Consider the following 27,727-nt stretch of genomic DNA (forward strand, 5'->3'; position numbering starts at 1 on the left):
GTTCCAGGACCAGCCTCCACGTTATACACGCGCCAACAACCCTCTCCTACCCCTTCTACTGCACTGTGTAAATTCCCTCCCAGAGCCACTGTGACCCTTTCCTGAGATGTGACCTTAGTCCAGGACCATCTAGATGGCACCATTGTTTTACAGCCTACAAAGTTGGGGTCGGAATCCTAGCCTCATTTTCCACAGAAGAACTCCTTAGCCCTCATGTAAATTAATATAGGAAAATAAATATAAAGATGCCACACAGCTTCCCCTGTTATCAACATCTGGGATCCAGGTCAGCCTGCATGCAAATTGAAGAGGAATGGAAATGGAGGGCTAGGCATGGAAATGAGTGTCTACACTTTTCATGCTTCCTGTGCAAATCTCAGTTCCTGTTCACCCAAAATGCCTGTTACAAAAGTGAGAGATAAGAAGAGGTTGAAAATGGATATAGCTGTACAATTAGGAACGAGGGACATACCTGAGACATATTGTTGGTGGAACAGAATGGGGTTTTATGGATTGATTGGTGTGTAATAGGCTAATGAAAAGAAAAAATCAAGGAGAATACTCAGGATTTTCAGCTGGTGAACTGGGAAGATGGTGATTCCATTAAAAGATATGGAGACATTAGAAAACAAATAGTTTTGGGGTACCACTCCAGTACTCTTGCCTGGAAAATCCCTTGGATGGAGGAGCCTGGAAGGCTGCAGTCCATGGGGTCACTGAGGGTCGGACACAACTGAGCAACTTCCCTTTCACTTTTCACTTTCATGCATTGGAGAAGGAAATGGCAACCCACTCCAGTGTTCTTGCCTGGAGAATCCCAGGGATGGGGGAGCCTGGTGGGCTGCCATCTATGGGGTTGCACAGAGTCAGACACGACTGAAGTGACTTAGCAGCATGATGTTAAAAAGCCAATTTGAAAGCCTATATCTTGGTCCCATTCCAGAAGATTCTGGTTTAATTGGTTCAGGATATGTCCTGGGCATCAGAATTTTTAGAATGCCCAAGGCAACTCTGGACTCAGCCTGATGGCTCAGATGGTAAAGAATCTGCCTGCAATGCAGAAGACCTAGGTTCAATCACTGTGTCGGGAAAAGCCCCTGGAGAAAGGAATGGCTACCCACTCTAGTATTCTTGCCTGGAGAATTTCATGGACAGAGGAGACTGGTGGACTACATTTAGTCCATGGAGTCACAAAGAGTCGGACATGGCCGAGTGACTAATGCCCTAAAGACAACTCTAAATCTTCAATCAAAGATGAGCCACTTGTCTAGAGGAACTTGCAATTGGAAATGCAGATCTGGCAGTCTCCAAGGAGGTGGGACTGTGGAGATGCAGGAAGTGGAGCCCCGTGGTGGGATGAGGTTTCTCAAGAGACGACAGAGGGAAGAGGAGGAAGTGGGCAGCAAAGGCTAAGGAAACACCCTCCTCCAAGAGGCAGAAGGGGCCGCAAAGTACCAAGAATGACCAGATGGTAGAAAACCAGGAACATGAGAGAACCCCATGGCCCTGAGGGAAGAGGAATCTTTGAGGCAGAAGGGAGCCTTCCAGCGAAGGTGGGCAACAGTTTTAAATGCTATGAAGAGGCTGCCACCCCCAACAACTCACATTAATGCTGGTATTTTAAACACCCACCCAGGTAAACTGTTTATCTAACACTCTAGCTTCACAGTTTCTTTTCACTCCTTTTTAAAAAATTTATTTATTTATTTCTGTTTTTTGCTTATTTGAAAGTAAATCATGCAGGAAATTTATTTTTAGGACACTAGTAGAACTTCACAACTTTATATTAAAAAAAAAATTAACTCTTGTAGTTATTAAAGCTAGGAAAGTGAAAGTGTAGCTCAGTCATGTCTGACTCTTAGTGACTCCATGGACTGTAGCCCGCCAGGCTCCTCTGTCCATGGAATTCTCTAGGCAAGAATACTGGAGTGGGTTGCCATTTTCTTCTCCATTTTCTTCCTGACGCAGGGATCAAACCCGGGTCTCCTGCATAGCAGACGGATTCTTTACTGACTGAACCACCCGGGAAGCAATCATCCTTCGTATTTCGTCAGGAACAGAAACCCTGGACAGATAGGTGAACTGAGGCAGGAGTTTCGAAGTCAGTACCAGCTCCACCCCCATGCTAAGGAGTCACCAGGGAACAAGTTCTCAGGGGCATCTTCAGTGCAGAAAGTCCTCTGCTAACTTGTCGAATTTATTCACAAAATGTAAATGCAGACTGTGCTTGCTTTCTGGCATCAGATGTAACTGTGACCCTCTCACAGGGTTACTTATGAAGTCTATGAAAACATGGAACCAGAGGATCCTACCATTCTGTTTATTCTGCTGGTCTCGAAAGATATGTCATGAGAATTAAAACGTTGAGAATTATGTGCCTGCAGCCGACCAAACCCCTAGTTATCTACTAACCTCTAACCCAACAGACTTCCACTATTGATAAGACACAGAAAATACAAATTTCATGATCATCATTTGATGCTACAAGATTTAGGATGAGGAGATTATAAAAGATTAATGTTTGGCTACCACTTTATGCCCTCCTAGCCTGACTCACATAGATTCACGTGGCAGACAGCTCCACATACAGTATTCTTTGCTGAACTGAGGGTCAGAAGCATTGGCCTCTTCAAAGTATTAATAAAGTGAGTGGCCAATTAACTACTATTTGGAAGGCTACTGTTTACACTTCTGTGGTGTTCTTGCTGCGTCAGCAGCCAAGGCCTGCCTGTAGAAGCCACAGCGAACAGCTTAAAAGGAAACACTGGTGCTCGTGGTGCCCCCTCAACAGCCATTTATTTAAAAATAAGGAACTTGGGAAACAGATAACACATATCAGATAAAATCCCCATCCTCATAGAGCTCCCAGAAGCCCTGAAGGAAGACAGACAAATATGAGGGCAGGGTAAATTCATGGTCGGGGAAGCACACGGCATGGCAACCTAATCGGATGTGGGTTGTGGGAAGAATGGGCAGGAAACTTTTTCTGGAGAAACGAACTTTTAAGTTAAAATTCAAACGTGAGGAAGATTCAGCTAGGGACAGAGTAAGAAGTGTGTCCTTGGAAGGGTGAAGATCAGAGTTGTTCCAGAGACCATAGCAGGATGCAGAAGCTGCAGAGCTTGGTCCATTCAAGAAACAGAAATGGGTCCGCAATGGTCGGGCTGCGGATCTGAGGATGGGTGGGTGGACGGGTGGACAGGGCAGGGCCAGGTAGGCTGGGGGAGGAGTGTGGGCTTTTTCCTAAATCAATGTGGATCCCCTGGGAGGAGGGGGAGCACCGGGAATAGGTATTTTTCTTTTAGAGACATTATTGAGTTGCTGCGGTGTGGAAAGTAGATGGAACGGAGGATCCTGGATTGAAATCATGAAATGAGTGCCCTGCAGAAATACCTAAATAGGATTCCGTGGGATCAGATTGGCAGCTAGGAAGGACCTGGGACTTCCCTCATAGCTCAGCAAAGAATCTGCCTGCAATGCAGGAGACCTGAGTTCGATTCCTGGGTCGGCCCTGGAGAAGGAAATGGCAATCCACTGGAGTATTCTTTTGCCTTGAAAATCCCACGGACAGAGGAGCTTGACAGGCTGCAGCCCATGGCGTCACAAGAGTTGGACACGACTGAGCAACTAAACCATCACCACCACCCCCACCAGGGAGGACCTAACACTGATGGGGGGAGGACCAGGAGGGTTCAGCTGCATGCAGGCTGAGTGCCTTTCCCCTCCCCCACGCCTCCCAACTTCCACCCTCTCCTTCCGCCTCTCCCTCCCTCTCTCTCTTCCCTTTTTACATATATTCTGGCAAGCCATAAAGAGGTAATAGCACCTGAGCATGACTATCTCTGCACTCAAGCCTCTCTGCGGACCGCCCTGCATTAAATTGACTGCCATCTCCCCTGACACTCTATTTGTATTTGCATTACTTTCCCCGCCGTCAGTTATCACACTTACAACTTTCTCTGCACCTTCTCTGGGAAAGCACAGACTTCGTTAACTTACCTCAGGAAATTTCCTTTACAAACCTTACTCTGGAGGAAACAAAAAGTAAATAAACAGAAACTTTCCAGGCCTCTAGGAAAACGTCCTTATTTGTAGACTATCTTATGTAAATGTGCATGGAAACTAGGAAGCCCTAACTTCAACTCTAGGAAATAAACAAAGCAAGCAAATTAATGCAACCCGTTTGGAGTCTGTTTGGAGCTCCTCACCGACCCCAAACGCCTGGCCCTAGGTACTTGAGGGTATTTGCTTTCTGTCCCTAAAATGTTCCTTTCTGTCCCTTCCTCTGTCCTGTCATGCAGCCAGGCAGGAAAGAAGTGTCATGGGTGTCCTTCTAGAATGCACCCACGGGACATACGTGTCACAGAATTCCAGCATTAGTCATAGCGCTAATAACTGTTATTGTTATTGTCCTGTTCTGAGGACATGAGAGCAGCATCTAGACAAGTCCAGGGCAGCAGAGCAGCACCAGCAGGGCCAGAACGACACACACACAGCATGCAATTTACCATTTCGAGGACACCGTTTAGTGGCACTAAAGACATTCTCACTGCTGTGCACCCATCACCACTATCCTTTTCCAGAATGCTTTTCTTCCCAAACTGAAGTTTTGTACTCCTTACACAGAAACTCCCCATTCCCTCCTCCCTCAGCCCCATTCTGCTTGGTCTATCCGTTTGATGACCCTAAGTACTTCATGTAAGTGGAATCATACAGTATTTTTCCCTTTGTGACTGGCTTATCTTACCTAGTATCCCCAAGTTCCATTCATGTTATAGCACATGTCAGGATTTCCTCCCTTCTGAGGGTTGCATAGGGCTTCCCCGGTGGCTCAAGCAGTAAAGAATCTGCCTGCAATGCAGGAGACTTAAGAGATGTGGGTTTGATCCCTAGGTCGGGAAGATCCCCTGGAGGAGGGCATGGCGACCCACTCCAGTATTCTTGCCTGGACAATCCCATAGACAGAGGAGCCTGGCGGGCTACAGTCCATAGGGTTGCAAAGAGTCGGACACAACTGAAATGACTTAGCACACATACATGCAAGGGTTGCATAATATTTCATTGTGTGTGTATACCTGTACCACACTTTATCTGTTCATCCTTAAATGGACACTTGGGTTGCTGTCATACTTTAATTATTGTGAGTAATGCTGGTATGAACATAGGAGTACAAATATCTCTGAGTCCTTGCTTTCAATTCTTCTGAGTCTGTGCCCAGAAGTTGGAATTGCTGGATCATATGATAATTCTAGGTTTAATTTTTTTCAGGAACTGCCATACGGATAGCAGTTACACCATTTTACATTCCTGTCAACAACAGTGCCCAGGGGTTCCAATTTCTGCACATTCTCTACAACACTTGATGTTTTTTCTTTCTTTTTTTATAGAAGGCAGTCTAATGAGTATGAAGGTAGTATCTGACTGCAGTTTTAATTCATATTTCCCTAATGATTAGTGACACTGAGCACCTTTTCCTGTATTTGCTGGCCATGTGTATATCTTCTTTATAGAAAGATCTATTCAAGTCCTTTTTCCATTTTTCATTGGATTTTTTATCTCCTGTTGAGTTCTAAGAGTTCTTTATATATTTGCATATTCTGGATAACAATCTTGTATCAGATGCATGATGTGTAAATATTTTCCCCATTCTGTAAGTTGCCTTTTATATCCTGTTGGTTGTGTCCTTTGATACGTAGAGATGAACTTCTGTTCACCTCCCTCACCTCACCCTAGGCCTGGCCCTGATATTAGCGCTTCTCTCTTCCAACAAAGCATTTGACGAAGTATTTGAAACAACCAAGAACGCTTGGGTTCTAAAAATTGAATTAAGTGCATAATTTTCATTCCTCCATCTGAACTCCTATGACACCCTGGGATATCCAAATCTGAACATCGTTTCTGAAGCATAAGCTAGGCTGTGCTAAGTTTTACAAGGGATGAATAGCCATAAAGAAATTGCTGAGGCATGCCCACTGTGCCATCCCTCGGAGAAGAGAAGCTTTTAAACTCTTATAGAATGATTATGATATGCCGGACGCTGTTGTGTGTAATTTGCATGTGTTAAATTAACGCCCTTAATCTTTACAATAGCCTTATAAGGTGTATGCCCTGTGCATCCCCACTTTACACAGAGCTTAGGGGGAGAGGAAAGCTTAATAAATTAGTGAAGGCAGCGTGGCTAGTAGGAAGCAGAGCTAGGATCTGAATCACAGAAGCCTGGGGCCACGTTCTGTACTCTTAACCAAGTATAAACTGTAGCTGCTACATCATCTTCCTCATATTTAAGGAGTTATTTCAGACTCTGGCATCTTCTGGTGCAATTTGTTTCCAGCAAACTGCATTTTTAGGCTTCACTTAGACATCACGGCTCCTCTCCCAGCATTTCTTTTCCTTCTCTTGGCTGACAGAAATGACTTATATTCTATCCTCACAAGAGCAAAATCTGAGCCTCCTGGAGATCCATCCATTCCTACTTAATACTCTACCCACGGCTATTTCCCCAAGCTGAAATAGAGGCCAACAATTAAACCCCAGGCCTATTGTATTAGAGTAATAGTGCTCAGTCTCTGCCCCTCCTACCCCAACGGGCTTGGGGGAGCTAATGGAAAGCCACATTTAACTCTTAGGTACAGAAAAGCAAACCCCACTTGTCTGGCTGAGAGTGAGCATATTGGGCACCATCTCAGCAAGTTCAATGTCTCAGCAGGTCATATCTCTCAGGGGAAGAAATAATCCATGTTCTTATACATTTTGTTTAGCTAATGATGTGTACAATGTTTTCCCATATTCTTTTATAATCGTTGAATTTTAATGGATTGGGTAAAATAGCCCAGCCCAGCGCATAAAACAGAAGGTCTCAATGAAACAGTCTAGTTATCCAGGAAATACTCACTTCTGTAGCTTCAGCAAACAGCACAGCTGTTAAAAAAAAAAATGTTCCCTGGGGCTTCTTTCCCTCTGCCTGGACTCCAGGATCTCATTGGTCTTGAAGGGACTACAGCTTTCTCCCCACTGCTGTCCTAACCATTGTGATTTGTCATTTTTTGCAGGGTCCTATGGATCTACTCTGAGACAGGTACATGGGTATATCCTGTGTTTGCCAAACTCAGCCCAGGGGGTCTAGCAGCCTTCTTCTCTCTCAGCTACATCTTTACCATCGGCATCTACCTATTTGGAGAGAAGCTCAACCACTGGAAGTGGGGTCAGTTCATTTCTCTTTTACCTACAGAAACATGTCTTTGTTATGTGTCTTTACTCCTCCTGAAAACAGAAGGATGCCCTAGTAAAGCAGAAGGCAGTAATGTTTGATGCCTTTGTCCAAAGTAAGAAAAAGCCTGGGGGAGGTTCCCACTTTGTCAAAAGACCCCATCAAATTATCTCCCCCACTGCTCCTCCAAACAACACCTCATTTAACTTTACAGCTAAACGCCATCTTGCTTAGAGAGCTTCGGATCCAAAGAGGACAGTGTCACCATCCCCTCCATGCAAAAATGGACGCAGAACCTCCCTCCCTTAGTGGGGACTTGAGATTCACAAGCTCTTCAATGTCAAGATTTCTTCTTCGACTGAAATGGGTCCAGATGACCTTCTGAGCTCCTCCCACCCTCAGCTGTGCCTTCCCTAAAGAGTTACCACCCCTCTCCCACTAGGTTGCTTCTCAGACTTCAGTAAAGTGTTCATCAGGTAAAATCACACCCTGTACTTGAGATCAGAATTCTCGATGGAGGTTTTAGGCAATGTGAGTATGTCAGAGAGCTGAGCTTTCTAATTATAGGTAAGCAGAACCACGTTGCTTCTTCATAGCAAAAAAATAATCCTAACTTAGTTGGTTTTAAAGTGGAAGATTTCATTCTCCTCCCTGCTTCCCCCACTGCTCCCACCCCCAGAATATTTTCTTTTGGAAAAGTAACCATGGAAAAGTCAGGTTGCAAAATATCCATGATTTGTTACCTACCCCAGGAGACGTGCGGGAACTCCACTCTGATTTTGTACATAAGGAAGGCAAGAGTCACACACAAGCCCCCACCACACACCCACGAGCCATTCTGTTCCATTAAAATAGAAGTGGCATCTTCCGCCCAGTCTATGAACTGGTGTGAAAACATAAGCCTGTGTATGCAAAAAAATTAAAAAGAAAAACCAACAATTTCAGAAGGTTCAGTACAAGAGTGTATATTTCTGAGAGGGGACTGAGACCCTGGAGAAATAAGCATACAACTTGGCTTTCTCACGTATTTTCGACTCTTGGAGAATTTAACTGGTTAAGAAAGCCTAAAAGGCAATATTCTCCTTGAAAGCAAACACTTTAAAAGAAAAAAATGACATACTAAAAATTACCCCAAAAATCAGGATTTCAAATCACAGGAAATTATCCAGAAAAAAAAAAAAAAGTGTTGACATTTCAGATGTGCTGACTTCTGATTCTAACTAGTTTTGGCTTCCTGAAGTTCTGGGTAGATTTTTGATGCCTTCCCAAAATCTATATTAAAAAAAAAAGAAAGAAAGAAAGGAAGGAAGGAAGAAAACTAATCCATTTAAAACTTGGCAGAAAATGTGCAGAGAAAAAAGTGATTACTCAGAGCTTAGAGAACAATAACTTTATAAATCAATTGTATTGAGTTCAATAGGATTAATTTTAAAATTGACAGTCTACAGTGACTTTTAAACATTTTATTGAATTAAAAAAATTTTTTTCACTGTATTCATATTATTGAAATTGCTGTTTTCAACACAAAGCCCTTTTAATAAGCCTCATTGTTTAAGTACTATATCCAGTTTTCCACGAAAGCCCCAGTGAGCAAACGAGTTAGTGTCAACATGTGGTCGCTCATTTGCATCATGCATGTGTGAATGTTCATGTTAGCAACAGACACTCCCATCAGGGGCTGTGTTTCTCTCTTCTCTCTAGATTTTTAACTCCTTAAGAGCAGAATGGGTATTCTATATGAATTCTATGTAGCATTGGATAGGATGTGTTATATTCTGAACTGATCTTAATTATAAATGGTTAAATAAGAAATTAAAAGAGAAATTAGATCACATAAAATTCCAATGGCAGTGAACACTGGCTTGCATGTTCATTCACTCTGTCATGTCTGATTGTTTGGGACGGTATGGACTGTGGCCCACCAGGCTCCTCTGTCCATGGGATTTTCCAGGCAAGAATACTGGAGTGGGTTGCCATTTCCTACTCTAAGGAATCTTCCCGACCCAGGGGTCAAAACTGAGTCTCCTGCATTAGTAGGCCGATTCTTTACCACCGAGCCACCTGGGAAGCTAGCCATGTCCCCAGTGAACACTTAAATCATCTACAAGTAAACAGAGCTAAATATGTGAAAATATTTCTCACTTCCTATTCTGCTGAAAGCCCTGTAAAGAAAGTAAAAGTGAAAGTCACTGGTCATGCCTGACTCTTTGCAACCCCATGGACTACACAGTCCATGGAATTCTCCAGGCCAGGATACTGGAATGGGTAGGCTTTCCCTTCTCCAGGGGATCTTCCCAACCCAGGGACCAAACCCAGGTCTCCCACATCATAGGTAGATTCTTTACCAGCTGAGCCACCAGGGAAGCCCAAGAATACCGGAGTGGGTAGCCTATTCCTTCTGTAGCGGATCTTCCTGACCCTGGAATGGAACTGGGGTCGCCTGCATCACAGGCAGGTTCTTTACAAATAGAGCTATCAGGGAAGCCTGAAAGCTCTGTAAGTCCTCCTCAATTGACAGATGAAAATCCGAGTCTTCAGAAGGTTCACAAGGGTCTCTGTGAGCCAGGCCCTGCCCTGACTCTTGCTCACCTATCTGCATTAATGCATTCAGGTCCTCAGTGATAAGATGACCTGTATGAAGGGCAATTGCTCATCTCCGTTTGCCCAGGACCGTCCTGGTTAATGCCTGCTGTGCACATGTGAACAGAGTTTTACCCTGGCCAGGCTTGAACAACACATCCTTCTATCTCTGAGTCCCTCTCCAAACCCTCTGTTCTGGATGTATGGAAACATGTAAGTAGCCACCTATTCCATCCGAATTGAGGGCTCACTCTTGCTTTCCGACCTTTCCCACAGCCTGAGCTTCCTTGGATGAGAACAGAAATTCAGAGGAGTGCTTTGATGATGCGGCGGGAGGCAGTGGTTAGGAGAAAACTTCTGTGCCTGATTGCCTGGGCTCCTCCCTCGGGCTCACCACTTACAGACCTATGACCCTGGGCAAGGCACTCCATGTCCTTGCATTCTGGTTTTCTCTTACGCATCATGGAGACAATTTTAGTACCCTTCTCACGGGATTCTGGAGGATCAGAAATGACTTGGGAAGTGTCAACTGCCAAGAACAGGGTCTGGCACACAGGGTTAGCCACTACTGCCCTAATAATTACAGTATTACTATTGCTGTAATAATTTCATTCTCACCAAGGAAAAATCAGTAACCTTCTTTTCTGTGTGGATATTCCAATCATCTCCTGCAATGGCATGCACATGTTATCAGTTTCCCCAGCTGAAGGTGATTAAAAGTAGCAACCACCTACTGCTGCTGCTGCTAAGTCGCTTCAGTCGTGTCTGACTCTGTGCGACCCCATAGACGGCAGCCCACCAGGCTCCTCTGTCCCTGGGATTCTCCAGGCAAGAACGCTGGATGGAGTGGGAGCAACCACCTAAGAATGCAAATTGACAGAGGTAGTGTCGTTCCTAGAGAACTTCCAGAGTGAAATGGGAGGTCAGGCTAATGGAGGCTAAAATTAATTGGAATCTCTGCTACTGAAATCCTGAGCTACCCTGGCTGGAGGTCACCAGCCAGCCACCAGGTAATCAAGAAGTATCAGTTAGGACCCAGGTCATATGCAGGTGTCTCTCTAGTAATCGTGCTCAAATGTGACTATAGATTTATAAAATCACTAGGGGAATTTTAAGAATACTAAGTCCCAAGCCCACTCCAGACCAATTAAATCTATCCATGGAGATGGGGACGTAGCACGGGTATTTTTCAAAACTTCTCAGTTATTTTAATTTATATTCAGGGTCAAGAACCACTGTCACAGAACAGTGACCCTCAAACTTGTATGCACCTGAAAATCTTGTTAAAATTAGGATCTTGTTAAGATGTAGACTGTCATTCAGGAGATCTAAAGAAAAGCTTGGAATTCTGTCCTTCCAGCGTGTGCCCCAGAGAGACAGACACTGCTGGTCTGAGAACAAGGCCCGATGTGCCACAGGACGCTGGACTCCTCCCAGCTGAGACAATTGTATCTACCAGCTTCCTCGTGCAATATGGTGTTTTCCCAGGTCAGATGCTTGGACGAGAAGGCTGTTGGTAATGATGGTCATGTCTACGGACTTTCTGCCTCCTCATGTGTCATGTCAGTAGGTGAAAATGAGAAGCTTTAGAAGGGCAATAACCATGAGTGACACCAGGAATCAAATGTAAACTTGGAAGTGTGTGGCATTCTCTAGGGGTATAGAAATGCAGAGAGCAAGCCCTGGGCACCAGGGAGACAGCCCCATCAGGCCCGCAGGAAGGTGCCACTGGCCTTCAAAAAGATGCTGTGGCTCGGAACGCTCTCACGAGGTTCCAGAGGACCAACCTGCTTGAGTTGTTACCATCTCATTCCCAGACCTGTACTAGCTTTTCTGCGTCATGGAACAGAGGGGTGGACAAGCACTGAGCCAGTTATTGAGGCCAGAAAACCACTGGGTAAGAGCCATTTTCTACATTGCAGGCAGAGTGAGGTGGAACACGGATTTCCATCCCTGACGAAAGCCAACGGGGGAAGCAGTCTTTGGTAGATCACTGAAAGCTTGGCTCACCATGTCTGAGCACCTAGAGATGCTCTAGACAGATTGCTGCCACTCTGAATGCTCAGAGAGAGGGGCTGTCATGGGGTCCCAACACAGGACCCCTTCTCTGCCACTTAATATTTAACTTTGCTTTTTGTTTTTCCCCCTTCTTGATAAGACATAAAGATTTTGACGCCAGGACACAAGTCCATCAGGAAGAAAAACCCAACAACCCACAAGATATATCAGGTGTGAAAGGGGCCATGTGCCTCCAGGTCAAAATGGAGAGCCTCTTATATGTAGGTGTGGCTGGAGAGGTGGTCAGCTTACCTGTGGCCCATGTTCCCTGTCCTTACATTCACATGAGGGCTATGAGCCAGGCGTATCCTTCGTCAAGGCCCAAGACCACAGATTCTTTCCCCTCCAGGATAGTTTATAAGCTGAAAATTCCAATCTGGCCAAGTAACCTTGTGATGGTGCCTTGGACAGAATGATATTAAAGTCTTCCTATAATATAATTTCCTATAGATCAGATTTATTTAAAGGAGATTTTATTGTTGAAAGCTACTTAGAGGCCATCTAGTATATCCCCTCAGTTTTATCCACAAAGACATTTGTTATAAGGTCTGTCTATCTTGCATATTGTCCCTGATCATTTCATAAAAAAGAATCCTACCATGAGCTGACTCCATATGTATGTATAAAGCATAACCCCACTGGGCACCATTTAGTCAAAAAGAAGAATACAGCTCCTTTTTGCATTTCTTGTCCTAACTTCATCTCTCTAAGCTCTAAGAGAGTCCATTCAGGATTATTACTCCTCCCTCTTCCTCAGCCTCTTTTCCCTCGAGGATTTCTCCAGCCAGCTCTCAATTCCATCTCCCCCCTCTACTTTCTACACTGTGACTTGTACTCATCTATGTTCGAATCTCATTCTTCTAACACCTCATATCCCCCCAACAATCTGCCTTCTCACCCTTTTCCAAGCCAAGCCTCTGAAACTCAACAAATGTTCTTCAGATTTTCAGCTCTAAGTCTGTCAGTAGCTTTTATGATTGTGGATACATAGGTGTCAATTTTTTGAAATAGTCTGATTTTACTTATCCCGTGTTCCAACTGTACAAAGAATAGGGTGTGTAATTACATATGTGTCCATAGTGATGTTGGCTAAAGGAGTGGTTTCCCTTACCATGCCCGCAGAAAAGGTTTGAATCTTGCATGAGACGAACGTTAAATGTTTGGCCTAAAATATCTCTACTTCTTGGTACTAACAGAGGATAAAGAGAGGACTGAAATAATTCAGGATGGGAGGAGATCAAAACGGGCTAGTAGGAGGATGCCGGGCTCACCTTCCCTCATGAACACATCAGAACCACAACTACATATAGGGTGACTCTTGATTTCAGCGAGAGTACAGCAGAGCAGCTACTCTCCAACCCAGGCTGTAAAGAAAGATCCATGCAGAGCTGAGGAGGAGGGAGGAGAGGCAATCTGCTCAGGACTTGCCCTCACCGGTGGGGGACACAGGGGCAGGGGAGATATCACGGGCAAAGGGATCCTCCCTGCGGAACGAGGACTTTGAACCGTGTATCAGGCACCTCAGCCCTTGGATCTGACATGGGGAAGATGAGCCCGCTTGGCTGGCTTGAAAACCAGTGGGGTTTACTGAGGGCTGTAAGAGACTGAGACTCCACTCTTAAGGAGGTCATGCACAGGTCTGCTTCCTCCCAACGACAGCACAGAGGCAACTGGTTGCAAAATGCTTGGGGACCGCCTCGGGGTGCCCCTCAGCCCGCACCAGGCTCCGGCTCCAGCCCCTCTTGCTCTGGTGGTGCTGGTCTCCTCTAAGGCAGAGGCCACTATTGCCAGCGAGAGTATGCACACTCGAGGGCATGGAGCCAGCCTGGCCCCTGGCCCTGCTCTGACCTGGGTGGAGGCAACCATTACCAGCTCTTGAATCCCTGCCCACACTCTGCAGGGTGAGTGTCATTGCTGCAGGACAGATCCCCTCTGGGGGGCGGAGGGGTGGAGGTGGGGTCAGCTCAGTGGCATGGCATCAGCCTCTAACCGAGGGCACACACGGGGGAGAAAGTAAAACCAGCACTGAAGTGGGGCCCCAAGGCCTTAGGCCCCGCCTTTGTCCCAAACCAAGATGGGACTGCCATCACACCCGAGAGAAACCAGCTCCCTCAGGGGTCCCTGCTCCAGCCCCTATACCCCCAGCCACTGCCCCGCTCCAGCAGAGCAGTGACAGTCACTGAGCATAGAAGCAGCTCTGCTTGCACCTGGTTCCGGCTCTCGCCCCTCCAACCCCAGTCCTTCCACCCACCAAGGCCATGAGCACCAGCACATCCTGGATGAAGACATGCTCACTTCAAAGCCGGCTCTCTCACCAGAGCTGATGGGCTCACACAGACTCCAAGGGAATCTAACACCAGGACTTGACTTCAAGACAGAGATGAGCATCTGTTTCACCTGTCTTCACACAGACAAAGAAAGTTAAACAAAATGAGAAGACAAGAGGACTATGTTTTAAATGAAACAACAAACAAACAATAAAAAGTGCTAATGAAACAGATAAATAATTTACCTGACAAAGAATTCAAAGAAATAGTAATAAGAATGCTAAACTGGAGAAAAGAATAGATGAACACAAAAAGAATTTCAACAAAGAACTAGAAAATACAGGAAAGAATCAGTCAGAATTGAAAAATGCAATGACTGAAATGAAAAATACTCTAGAGCGCATGAGCAGGAGATTATGTGATATTGAGCAATGCATAAGCAGTCCGGAAGATAGAATAATGGAAATCGCCCAAGCAGAAGAGCAAAAAGGAAAACTTAAAAAATGGGAATAGTGTAAGAGACCTCTGGGACATTATCAATTGTACTAACATTTGCGTCTTAGGGTTTCCCAGAAGAAGAGAGAGAAAAAAAAAGTATAAATTGTATTTGATAAAATCATGGTTGAAAACTTTCCAAACCTGAAGAAGGAAACAGATGCCCAGGTACAGAAGCACAGAGAATTCCAAGCAAGTTGAACTCAAAGGGACTTCCACCAAGACATATCGTGATTAAAATGGACAAGGTTAAAGACAAAAAGAGAAGTCTAAGGACAGCAAGAGAAAAACAGCTCCACATAGGAGGGAACCCGCCTAAGGCTGTCAACCGATTTGTAGCAGAACGTTTGCAGTTCAGAAGGGAGTGGCACGATAGAGGTAAAGTGCTTAAAGGGGAAAATCACAACCTAGGATACTCCTCCCAGGAAGGTTCAAAATTAAGGGGAAGATAAAAAGCTTCTCAGACAAGAAAAAATCAAGAGCTCGTCAGTACTAAACCAATCTTACTTCTCAGGTGGTTCCCTGGTTAAGAATCCACCTGCCACTGTAGGACATGCAGGAGACGTGGATTTGATCCCTTGGTAGGGAAAATCCCCTGGATCCCCTGGAGGAGATCATGGCAACCCACTCGTGTTCTTGCCTGGAAAATCCCATGGACAGAGGAGCCTGGCAGGCGGCAGTCCATGGCGTCACAGAGTCGGACACAATGGAGTGCATGGAGAGAGAGAGAGAGAAATCAATCTTATAAGAAGTGTTACAGGGTGGTCTTTAAATAAAAATGAAAAGGCTATAAAAAAAAAGATAAAATTATAGGAAGGGGAAAATCCTACTAGTACAGGCAAATATATAGTAAAGGCTGTGGATCAACCACTGACATAAGATAGCGTGAAGCTTAAAAGATAAAAAGGTAAAATAAGCTACAACTACAATAAACAGGGAAGGGAGAGACATGAAGATATAAAATGTGACATCAAAAACACAAAACATGGGGATGAGGGGGAAAATGTAGACCCTTTAGAATGTGAATATTCATTGAAAAGACTGATGCTGAAGCTGAAGGCCAATACTTTGGCCACCTGATGCGAAGAACTGACTCATTAGAAAAGACCCTGATGCTGGGAAAGATTGAAGGTAGGAGGAGAAGGGGATGACAAAGGATAAGATGGTTGAATGACATCACCGACTCGATGGACATGAGTTTGAGTAGGCTCCAGGAGTTGGTGATGGACAGGGAGGCCTGGTGCACTGCAGTCCATGAGGTCGCAAAGAGTCAGACACAACTGAGCGACTGAACTGAGCTGAACTTTAGGACGTGTTTGAACTAAAATGACTACCAGTTTAAAATAAATGGATATAGTTACTGATCAGCATATATGAAGTCCACAGTAACCACAAGTCAAAAAACTACAATGTATATACAAAAACCAGCTATGCATTGTGAAAACATCAGTTCAGTTCAGTCGCTCAGTTGTGTCCCACTCTTTTCAACCCCATGAATCGCAGCACGCCAGGCCTCCCTATCCATCACCAACTCCCGGAGTTCACTCAAACTCATGTCCATCGAGTCGGTGATGCCATCCAGCCATCTCATCCTCTGTCGTCCCCTTTTCCTCCTGCCCCCAATCCCTCCCAGTATCAGAGCCTTTTCCAATGAGTCAACTCTTCGCATGAGGTGGCCAAAGTACTGGAGTTTCAGCTTTAGCATCATTCAGAGATAAATTCAGAGAAGGAAATGGCAACCCACTCCAGTGTTCTTGCCTGGAGAATCCCAGGGACGGGGGAGCCTGGTGGGCTGCTGTCTATGGGGTCGCACAGAGTCGGACACGACTGAAGCGACTTAGCAGCAGCAGCAGAGATAAATTCTGAAGACTCAAAGAAATCTAGAGACTGTTGAGCGCCATGAGAATTCAGAACTAAGAACCCATCCCTACCTTCTAGAACCCAACATAAAAATATGATTCCAGTGATATTCACAAGATGTGAGTCCCCTCAGAGCTTCGTGGTTGGACATGGAGACTCTGATCCAGTGGAAGGAGCCACCTGCCTTCCTTCCCCTGAGGAACTGCCCACCATCACCTCCACTCCTGCTTCTGCTGTTTCTCTCCAAGACGTCGTGTTCTGTTATGTCTCTTGACTCAAGAAGGAATCTCCAATCCTTGGCACCCAGGGTTGAAGCAATGAGCTTTTGATTACAGTTAGACTTTGAGGATTGGTAACAACATGGATAAACAAAGTTTTAGGTTGCTTCAGAGAGATCCTGGAAGGAACAACTTTGAGAAGTTTACAATGAGCAAGCTGTTGAATACAAGAGAACTAACTTGTTGTTTCAGAGAAGGCAATGGCACCCCACTCCAATACTCTTGCCTGGAAAATCCCATGGACGGAGGAGCCTGGTAGGCTTCAGTCCATGGGGTCGATAAGAGTCGGACACAACTGAGCGACTTCACTTTCACTTTTCAGTTTCATGCATTGATGAAATGCATTCATGAAATGGCCACCCACTCCAGTGTTCTCACCTGGAGAATCCCGGGGAGCCTGGTGGGCTGCCGTCTATGGGATCGCACAGAGTCGGACTGAAGCAACTTAGCAGCAACGTGTTGTTTACCTGAAAACAGATTCATTAAAGGTCCTAAATGTATACTTCAGAAAAAAGAAGATATTGTGCTTATGTCTACAGACCTAATGTAGAGAAGACCTAACTGGGGCAAAGAGAATTCACATCAAAAATGTAAAACAAGTGGAAGCATCAATGAAAAGAACGTGAAACATGTAAAGCTAGATAAATCAGCAAGGCTTCACTTAAGTTATTGGGTGTAGTATGGATTGATGAGGAACTGAAGAAAGGAGACTGTGCTTAAAGATGTTGAGAGACATGAATTCAAAGGTGGCTGTTGGGGCTGGGTGATTAGGAGCTAGCCACCCTAGAAATCAGTGTGATGAGGGGGCTACAGGAGGACCTCATGTCATCAATCTCTAACACCTCTGAGAAGGGGCGTTCCAGCAAAATGCAATGATAAGCTATTTAAAGTTTACTGTTAAGGATATAACTGATGGAGGGGGCAGGGTTTAAAGAATAAAGCCTGGAATTGCAAACTGAGACTGTTGTGATAATATGAGCCAGGAGTAATGGGGCTCTAGAAGGGCTGAGAAGAGACTGAGCTGAAAAAAGACTGCGTTTGGCAACAGACAGGAAGGACAATGAGCTAATGAAGTTTCTGAAATTTCAAAGTTTATGTGAAGATTTGTGATCATTAAAGATGGAGATACCAATTGTTGGCTAAATGGAAGTCATTCTAGAAATCTAATGCTACAATTTCAATAGAATAAACCCCTCTAATAAGCTTACTAAACACTAATCAATATTCCAGTACTTTTCTATGCATGCCAATAAACTGATTTGGTTAAAGGTCACAGAACGGCACCTAGTTAGGTGAATAGCCACGCTTCTATTTCCTCTCTCATTTGATTGATGTGGTCTCTTCATCTTCATCTGCAGTCTCAAAATTTGTTGACAGACTGTGTGCAGCCTTCAAATACATGCCGAAAGCAACAGCCATCAGTGGTTCACAGGAAATGTTCAGAGCCACAGGATGCCAACTGCCCCTTTGGTCAGCTGGCCAGCTGTGAGTCACGCCCCAAGCAGGACAGCAGAAATGTCCCCTCCTGTCCTTGCAGCAGTGCTGGTGGGTTTCAGAGCTCTTCAAGTGCATCATCTCGCCCGTGCAAAAGTTTCCTCAACTCTCCACTGTGCCAAGTCAGGGTGGACGTCTACCCACAGGAGAACACCCATCAGGGAAGCCCAAAGACTAAGGTCTCTTTCTGTTCTCGTTTGTGCAGGTGATACAATGCAACCCAGGAAGAAGAGGAAGTGATCAGACACTTTTGCAAGAACTAAGACGGAAGAAAACATGAGAATTTTTTCCCATCTTTTTTTTTTTTTTCCTGGTAGGGGAAGGTGGTAGAGCAACATAGAAAAGTAGAAAGGACAGGGAATAATATATAAATTTTAAAAGAGGGTTATGAAGGTAGGGGATTAATTTGAGGACTTTTGGCTTTTGGAAACATTTGCCCCCAAAACAATTCCTGCTCTCTCAGAATGTGTTACCTCTGTCTGACCTCTGGGAAGGATGGTCTGTGGTCAACGTCTCGCAGAAGGCCAAAGACACTTGTGTAAATGCGGTGTCAGAGAATGTTTAAAGAGAAAGGAACTTCGGGTCATCCACACTCTTCACAGAGAAGGAGCCTGAGGACCTAGACGGGAAGTTACCTCATGCGGCCAAAGCTTTAGTGTTAGAACCAAGACAACAACTTTTATCTCCCAGATCTGCCAACTCCCAGTCCTGGCCCATGTCTGAATAATCCCAATTTTCCTCAAAAGAAGCGCTTTAATAAGCTAGTTATTTTCATGGATTTCTCATCTATTTTTTTTTTTTCCTATAAATGGAAATGTAGGAAGATGGCTGTTGCTAGCAAATTAACTGGGGCAATGAGAAAATAAGTTATAAAAATATTGGGAAATCTGTCCCTTTGTGAGCAAGCATTTGGGGCAAGTAAACACAGAACACAGGGACATTGTTAGAATCTCTTACATGGGAATACTGATTGATTCGTTAAATAAATGATCATTTTACTTGGGGAACAATCTGGATGGGAAGTGACATGATTATGACTGCTGAGACTGCTTTGGTACGAAGCACTTTGCTGAGTTGCTGTTGTTGTTCAGCTGCTCAGTCGTGTCCGACTCTTTGTGACCCCATGGACTGCAGCACGCCAGGCTTCCCTGTTCTTCACCATCTCCAGAAATTTGCTCAGACTCATGTCCATTGACTCAGTAATGCTATCCAACTCATCTCGTGGCTTAGGTTATGGTTTAAAAAAGCTGATTGTCAGCTGATTAACGAACGTGTTCGCAAACCTGCTTTAATTTTCCTAGAGAATTTTTCTGGGTCTTTATTTTCAGACACATTTTATAAAGAACACAAATGATTAGTGGTAGGTAAACATGTTTGAGTCCATCGATACGCCAACAGACCCATATGGGCTGGGTGAATTGTACCTGGGCTTTCCAATCTAACATGATACAGGAGAAATATGGTTAAAATGGACACCAAGGGCGGTTTGATAGACTTAGGGAAGAGAGCAGCGTATTCCAATAGGGCAGGGAGTCCAGGGGAAGACCAGGACAGGCACCAAGAGACCCGCGGGATCTCCACTCCTCTTCAGTTATGCAAATATGAGCCTTGAGTCTTTTGTTCTGAATCTGGAAACACCACCTCCTTTCCCACACCAGCTGCTTCTTGACTGCTCCACACACCTGGTCTCAGCGGGAGCTGAGAAGCAGTTGTCACAGTGGAAATTCTCCAAAGGTGAAGCCCACAGGGGATCACCCAAATTTTCCACACCCCCCGAATGACTCGGGGCTGCATATTTCTCAGAGTCATAGTAAGCTCCTGCCTGGGATGAGCCTACAAATTTCTATTTGTGACTTCACTGTCCCCGGGACCAAATTAAACTCTGCTAGCTGCATGACTGGCCACCGTGCAGTAGCTAATCCAGCTCTAGAAATACCTCAGAACCATTCCCCAGTGAGCACAGATGTAATCACACAGTGCTTCCTTGACGCTGCTGTAGCTTAGGAAAGGAGAGTAATAGAACACCAGTCATGAACACTGATGAAACGCTCCTTAGAAGGGAGATAGTGTCAGCCGCCCACATAAAGCTGTGTGAGACCCTTAGTGGTTAGAGAACAATACGAACCAAATGATAACGATGAGAAAACTGGCAACAATATTTGTACAGTGTCATGAATTTAGAGCCACTCTCACTTCCAAGACCTCATTTTATCTTGGTGGTTGTTCAGTTGTTCGGTCATGGCCGACCCTTTGTCACCATGGACTGCAGCACACCAGGCTTCCCTGTCCTTCACTATCTCCCAGAGCTGGCTCAGACTCATGGACTGGTCCCTACCTGTGCTTATACTCTGAAGTTGCTCTCTCCCACGTGACACTGATTTTGAGTTTGGGGAGAAGACTTGCCTTGTTTGCCTAAACAATACATTAGCTCCATCCTCCCTGTGAATGGGTCATCCGTTTCTCAAGCTATTTTTGGCTCCTCTGCACCTACTTGCTTGCAATACTTGTCATTACAGGAAGTCAGTTTCATACACTGTAATCCCCAAACGCCTGGTGCTGGCATGTGGAGAGTGCGGGGTGTGGGGGAGGGGGGTTGAGGAAAGAGTGAGGAGGCCAGTCTCCCAGAAGGCTGCCTGGCTGAGCGCTGAGCCCACCCCACGTCCGGGTACCCCCACCCCAAGGGTGCAAGTGTCAGAAACCTGAATCCATATCCAGACTTTATTTTCCATTCTCATGTAGCTGATGGTTCTTTTCTTTTCTTTTTTTTTAAATAAGAGCATTTGAGTAGGCAGCAAAGCCAGTCAGAACTGTTTATTTATAGCAGTGGATTTTCAATGCTGTATAAATTAGAAATCATTGCTGAATGAGGCCCGCGCCCACTCACACAGGCAGGGCCGCTATCTGAGAGTCCTTTCACACAGTTTGACTGTACACAGTCTAAAACGGGAGAAAATGACATGCTCCGAGTCAAATGACGGAGTCACAGCGAAACTGCAAAGCAGAAAACCAGCAATTATTTTTCTCCAGCACAATATGGGGAGTACGACAGGTGCAATTATCCAATATTATTTAACAGCACCGGTTTGTGGTGTAGGGAGAAAATAAAGGTTTCTGTGTCGTGGAGAGAAAAAAAGGAAAAAGGAAAGAACTTGCCTCCAGCTCCTGTTTCTGTGGATTAAGCTGTGTTATGTAAATTGAAACTGGCCTGGATTCCAAAAAAGGAAGGAAGAAGCACCTGGCTTCCTCAGCTTGGCTCCCCGGAAGCTCCCCACTTGCGTCACCGGGAAAAAGACCCTTTCCTGGGGATCCTGAGCCTCCTTCTCAGAGGCAGTGGCTCCAGGTAAGACTGTGTGGAAGGCTGAGCTTCCTGAACTCCTGTCCCTTAGAGGGAAAGCGTCTCCAGCAATGATTCCTCCACCCTCAACTGAATTAAGATGCAGTAAAAGCGAAGGCAGACCACAGGAATAATTTTCACTCCCTTAATCAGATCTCCAAGATTTTGTCCTTCAGCACACTTTTATTTCCACTCCCAAGCCTTTCCTTTCTTGGCCATCCAACTTGGATGAGTTAGATGGCATCGTCAACTCAATGGACATGCGTTTGAGCAAACTCTGGGAGATGGTGAAGGACAAGGAAGCCTGGTGTGCTGCAGTCCATGGCGTGGCAAAGAATCGCGCAGGACTGAGTGACTGAATAACAACAAACCTGGAAAGACCTCTCTTCTTCCAGCTATTATCAAATAAGTTGTCCTTTGTGGCTTCCAACTCTGAGTGTCACTTAGTTCTAAAAAGTTCTCTCTTGCCGGTCCAGGGCAGCGGGCTCTTCCTCTCAACTCCCACCGCAGGCCCCATCCCGCCTTCTAGGCTCTCCTTTTCACCTCTCCCTCTGGGATTCTGTTTCCATAACAATACGGAATGCTGAAAAGAACAAAAGCATCAGAACCCCGTCAGACCTGAATTTAAATCCTGACTCCACCACTCAGTATTTATATAGAACCTGGGGAAAGTTTACTTTTCTGAGTCTTGGTTCCTTAAAATCATGTGATAATCCTGATCAAGTGAGATGATTTAAAGTGATGCATGCAAGTGTTTGGCATCCAAGGTTCCCTCCCCATTCCACCTCACTTAGCTGCAAACTCCTGGAGCCCAGGTATTTGTCTATATCCCCCATAATGCCTAACTCCATGCCATGAGAAAGTACTGAAAATACATGCAGACTCACTTGAGGATTATTTACAACTTCCAAATTCTACAGGCCTAATCACCAAAGAGGAACTAAAAAGCCTCTTGATGAAAGTGAAAGAGGAGAGTGAAAAAGTTGGCTTAAAGCTCAACATTCAGAAAACAAAGATCATGGCATCTGGTCCCATCACTTCATGGGACATAGACGGGGAAACAGTGGAAACAGTGTCAGACTTTATTTTTGGGGGCTCCAAAATCACTGCAGATGGTGATTGCAGCCATGAAATTAAAAGACGCTTACACCTTGGAAGGAAAGTGATGACCAACCTAGATAGCATATTCAAAAGCAGAGACATTACTTTGCCAACAAAGGTCCGTCTAGTCAAGGCTATGGTTTTTCCAGTGGTCATGTATGGATGTGAGAGTTGGACTATGAAGAAGGCTGAGCACCAAAGAATTGCTGCTTTTGAAATGTGGTGCTGGAGAAGACTCTTTCGAGTCCCTTGGACTGCAAGGAGATCCAACCAGTCCGTCCTAAAAGAGACCAGTCCTGGGTGTTCTTTGGAAGGACTGACACTGAGGCTGAAACTCCAGTACTTTGGCCACCTCATGTGAAGAGCTGACTCATTGGAAAAGACCCTGATGCTGGGAGGGACTGGGGGCAGGAGGAGAAGGGGACAACAGAGGATGCGATGGTTGGATGGCATCACCAACTCGATGCACATGAGTTTGGGTGAACTCCAGGAGTTGGTGATGGACATGGAGGCCTGGTGTCCTCCCAGGGAGGACAGGGAGAGTCGGACACGACTGAGCGACTGAACTGAACTGAACTGAATCACCAAATCACTTCCTTCTTTTCCAGAAGCTGAGAATCCTAGCATGAGATTCACTGTTTCATTTAAGATACTTTCTCCATCTTAAGTCCCAGAATCTTACTGACAATGGTGATCAAATTTTCACATGATACTGCAGTGGAAAGCATATGGATAGAATGGGACTTAGGACGAGTAAATTTTTATAAAGAAATAAAAAGAAAGATGAGGGAAGGCCTGAAGAATAAACATTGCATACAGGTGACTCTCCAGATTGGACTGTCTGAATGACAATGATTAACCCAAGGAGAGCCCACAGGATGCTAGGATTCAAGTCAGGGAGATTGACCTTTAAAAGGTGGGGGGGAGGGCATCAAAAATAAATAGTGTTTAGCTCTGAATTTATTTTTCTTTAGGTGCCTGCCCACCTCTTCCTCACAGATGATACCTGCTGTCATTGAGGCTTGGTCTAGTTTAACTCTTACTTCATCATAACTAAGACTTCTTCAGTCACTCCGTGGTATGAGTCTTCAGGGATGTTGGAAAGGGGACTCTGCCACCCAAATATCTTGCCAATGTACAAAAAACCTCCTTCACTAGAAATTAAAACCTTTCATTTTACAGGGAGAGACATATTGAACATAAACACTTCTGAGGCCTTCCCTGATGGCTCAGATGGTAAGGAATCTGCCTGCAATGCAGAAGACCCATGTTTGATCCCTGGGTCAAGAAGATCACCTGGAGAAGGAAGTGGCAACCCACTCCAGTATTCTTGCCTGGAAAATTCTGTGGAAAGAAGAGCCTGGCAGGCTACAGGCCGTGGGGTCACAAAGAGTCAGATACAACTGAGCAACTAACACTTTCACTTCTTATGAGAGAAGTAACTTATTGACTTACACTCATCCATGTCCAATTACCAATGAAGGATATTTGATGATTTAAAAGTACGGTTTAATATGACAAGAGGCATGCTTGGAAAAATAAAAATTGGGATATTGTAAGAAAAGGAGCAGTACAGAAAGAGTCAGCTACAGACTCAGAGGACAAACCTTACTAATCCACAACGTTTTACCACATGGCTGCCAAGAAAGGACTGGCTGTGTGTCCTGTGATGCTCACCCCTCCTTCCGAGAGCTAATCTATGGCTGGAGCACCCCCAAATAGAGTAGACAGTGATCTCAGCCACTGATGGGTCAGAAAAACTCTGCATCCCTTTGAGGAAGCATGGCTGTGACCCACCACACTTGATGATTCCAGTCTTGACCAACTGGCTGCACTACAAGAATTTAAACTTGCTTTATGACTGGGGAGAGAACTCACTGCAGGGTTGTCACCATTCTTAAGAAGAGAGGAGACAGCAGAGACAAAAAGGGATCCCACTGGCTCCTGAAGCAATTATGATGCCTTCAGAAATGCATTTTACATCATGATCCAGTAGAAACACACACACACAAAACACACTTTTAATATGTATGATAGATCAATTTATTTTCTATCCTATTATTTTCTATTTGAAAGATTTTGTGATAATTGAATTGATTTCTTAATACAATAGCAATAGGGTTGCAAGCAATGAGTTGAACAACACTGTACTCCACCATATTGTGGGACTGATTCATTCACTCATTGAACGGTAATTATAAAGTGCCTACTATGTGTATGAAAGTGAAAGTGTTAGTCACTCAATCGTGTCTGACTCTTTGCGACTCCATGGACTGTAGCCTTCCGGGCTCCTCCGTCCATGGGATTCTCCAGGCATGATTACTGGAGTGGGGAGCCATTCCCTTCTCCAGGAGATCTTCCCGACCCAGGGATTGAATCCAGGTCGTCCACATTGCAGGGAGATTCTTTACTATCTGAGCCACCAGGGATACTTTGTGTATGGCCCTGGCCATGTGCACGCCGTAGCCTGACGACAGGAACGTGGTGGCCGTCATTGCATTAGGGCCTGGGGTGTGCGGCCTTTTATCTTGCTGCACCCCTGGGAATACAGAACCAAGCCTAGTTTTTCCAGCTCAGTCTGTTAGCAGCTGCTCTGCCAGGCTCAGCTCCTCTGAGATGCTGACAGGAAGAAGAGAAAAAACACTTCCACTGCGAGAGCTTACAAAACCTTCCGCTGAGGCTTAAGTCTGGCCTGAGCCAATATATTTGGTTACACTTTGGGGATTTGTTTTCACTCAACACTTAATTTTATTAAGATTCAAATGATGAAGTTAGATGACGCAGAGTTAGGAAAACATACTATACGACTTCTACCTTGCCAGGAATCTGGTACAGGATTCTGAGAACTCTCAATCTAGGCATGTTTTATTCCATTTGAAAAGTTTTCTAACTAAATCCTAAAATGCACTCATGTTGGACATTTTATGTACATGCATTAACGCAACTTGGCCAATTTTTAAGATCATGGAGTTAAATAAAATTCTTTTTACTGTGAAATAAGTTGCATTGGCACTGCCTGAATTTTCCCCTGTAGACTTCCTGTCATCGTGAACTTCCAGTGCCCTTATACCACCAAACCAAAAGGAAGAGGCCAAGAGATCTATCTGCACCCAATTCAGTCACAGCCGCCTTGCTCAGCAGTGTGGGTAAGCCTCACATTAAGGGAAAGAAAAGATGGGTTGAAAAATATTCTTCCCAGTTACAGACGAACCTCTCCCGGGCCCATCTGGGGGCCATATTAGACCGTAGGCATGGAATGAATATAGGGGTTACTTGTGTGACTGTATCAACAATGATGAAGGGAGACTTTGCTGTCATTCTGGTGGGTTTAATGAAAAGGCTGTGTGCTCTTTCTGTGGCTGCTCATTAGGACAGAGATTGAGACTACAACTCTAGAAGCAGATGTCCAAGGATGAAAGCCAGCAAAGTCTAAGCTGTTTGTGTGTGCATGTGTTTATGTGTGCGTTACAGGAGTTGTGCTTGTACACCTGAGATTCAAGGGCAGCAAGCCCCTTTCCCCTGGTTGGTGGGTGGAGGTGCCAGGGCAGGCAGCAATGCGACTTGTCCTTATTGCCTTCCTGCCTCTCCCCTTTCCCCCTCTACACGCATCACGCATTAGTTCACGCATCTCTCACACAGTCACCCTTGAACACCCTCCCCGTGATAGTGGTCTCAGCCCCTAACATAGAATGTCATCAGATAAGTTGTTTATCCAGTATCTAAATAATCTTAATTAACATTTAGCTAAAACAAGAAGGGGATGACAGAGGATGAGATGGTTGGATGGCATCACCAACACGATGGACATGAGTTTGAGTAAGCTCCGGGAGTTGGTGATGGACAGGGAGGCCTGGCGTGCTGCAGTCCATGGGGTCGCAAAGAGTCGGACACAACTGAGCGACTGAACTGAACTATCATTTCTAATTTTAATTATATTTACAATATAGATTCATTTATAGTTGCGATAACCCGGAAGTACTACATTACCTACTGAATTAGTTTCCTCGGGCTACCACAACAAAGGACCACAAAGCAGGCTGACTAAAAATGGCAGAAGTTTATCCGCTCACAGTCCCAGAGGCTGACAGTCTGAAATCAAGGTGTTAGGAGAGCCACGCGCCCTCAGAAGGCTCCAGGGAAGAATCCTCCCTTCTGAGGGCTTTTGATGATCCTCGGCTTGTGGCCACAACACTCCAATCTCTTCTTCCAGCTTCAAATGGCATTCTACTTTGTGTGTCTTTGTGCCTCTTACCTTAGAGAAAATCTGGAACCTGTGTTCCAATTCCCCTCTCCTTTCTTGTGTAAAGACAGCAGTCGTTGGTTTTAGGGCCCACCCTAAGTCCAGGATGATTTCATTTTGAGACACTTCACTGATCACAGCTACAAGGGTCCCATTTCCTGATAAGGTGACGTTGTGAACTTCCCAGTGTGCAGTAATATTGCAGAGATGCTGTTCAACCCAACACATTATCCCAGTTTTACAAATGAGAGAACTGAGGGGCACAAGTCGTTAGACATCAGATTTTAGCTTTTAATTTCTCTCTCTTGTCTGTCTTAAGCCAAGCAGTCACCAATAGTTTATACCTCTTTGAGTGCTTACTATAAAAATGGCCATTTACTATGCATTGACCATGTGTTATGCCATTTACTATGCATTATCATCTAGTCTACTGATGCCTTTGAACTGTGGTGTTGGAGAAGACTCTTGAAGAGTCCCTTGGACTGCAAGGAGATTCAACCAGTCCATCCTAAAGGAAATCAAACCTGAATATTCATTGGAAGGACTGATGCTGAAGCTGAAACTCCAATACTTTGGCCACCCGATATGAAGAATCGACTCATTGGAAAAGATCCTGATTCCAGGAAAGATTGAAGGTGGGAGGAGAAGGGGATGACAGAGGATGAGATGGTTGGATGGCATCACCGATTCTATGGACATGAGTTTGAGTAAGCTCTGGGAGTTGGTGATGGATAGGGAGGCTTGGCACGCTGCAGTCCATGGGGTCGCAAAGAGTCAAACATGACTGAGTGACTGAACTAAACTGATCTCTCT

General features: G+C 45.0%; 2 protein-coding genes across 5 annotated transcripts in view; one reads left to right on the forward strand and one right to left on the reverse strand.

Annotated features, from left to right (window-relative positions):
* Positions 1–19,249, forward strand: part of ADTRP (androgen dependent TFPI regulating protein) — a 67,321-nt gene extending 48,072 nt beyond the window's left edge. For 2 of the 3 annotated variants that reach the window (XM_027525077.1, XM_027525075.1), the window contains 2 exons: positions 7,050–7,201; positions 18,445–19,249. In XM_027525077.1, the coding sequence (XP_027380878.1) occupies positions 7,050–7,201; positions 18,445–18,479 (187 nt within the window). In that variant the 3' untranslated portion in view covers positions 18,480–19,249. Of the gene's footprint in view, positions 1–7,049; positions 7,202–7,421; positions 9,063–18,444 lie in introns of those variants that run through there. The other variant, XM_027525076.1, reaches the window with a different exon arrangement.
* The window catches only part of TMEM170B (transmembrane protein 170B), a 211,189-nt gene that overhangs the window by 33,296 nt on the left and 150,166 nt on the right, over positions 1–27,727 (reverse strand). Inside the window, exon 4 of one of the 2 annotated variants that reach the window (XM_027525080.1) lies at positions 22,070–22,156. The exons of the other annotated variant lie outside the window; for it this stretch is intronic. The gene's annotated coding sequence lies outside the window, so the exon portion shown is untranslated. Of the gene's footprint in view, positions 1–22,069; positions 22,157–27,727 lie in introns of those variants that run through there. 2 annotated transcript variants of the gene reach the window in all.

Source organism: Bos indicus x Bos taurus, chromosome 23 (assembly GCF_003369695.1).
Source record: "Bos indicus x Bos taurus breed Angus x Brahman F1 hybrid chromosome 23, Bos_hybrid_MaternalHap_v2.0, whole genome shotgun sequence".
NCBI classification, from domain to species: domain Eukaryota; kingdom Metazoa; phylum Chordata; class Mammalia; order Artiodactyla; family Bovidae; genus Bos; species Bos indicus x Bos taurus.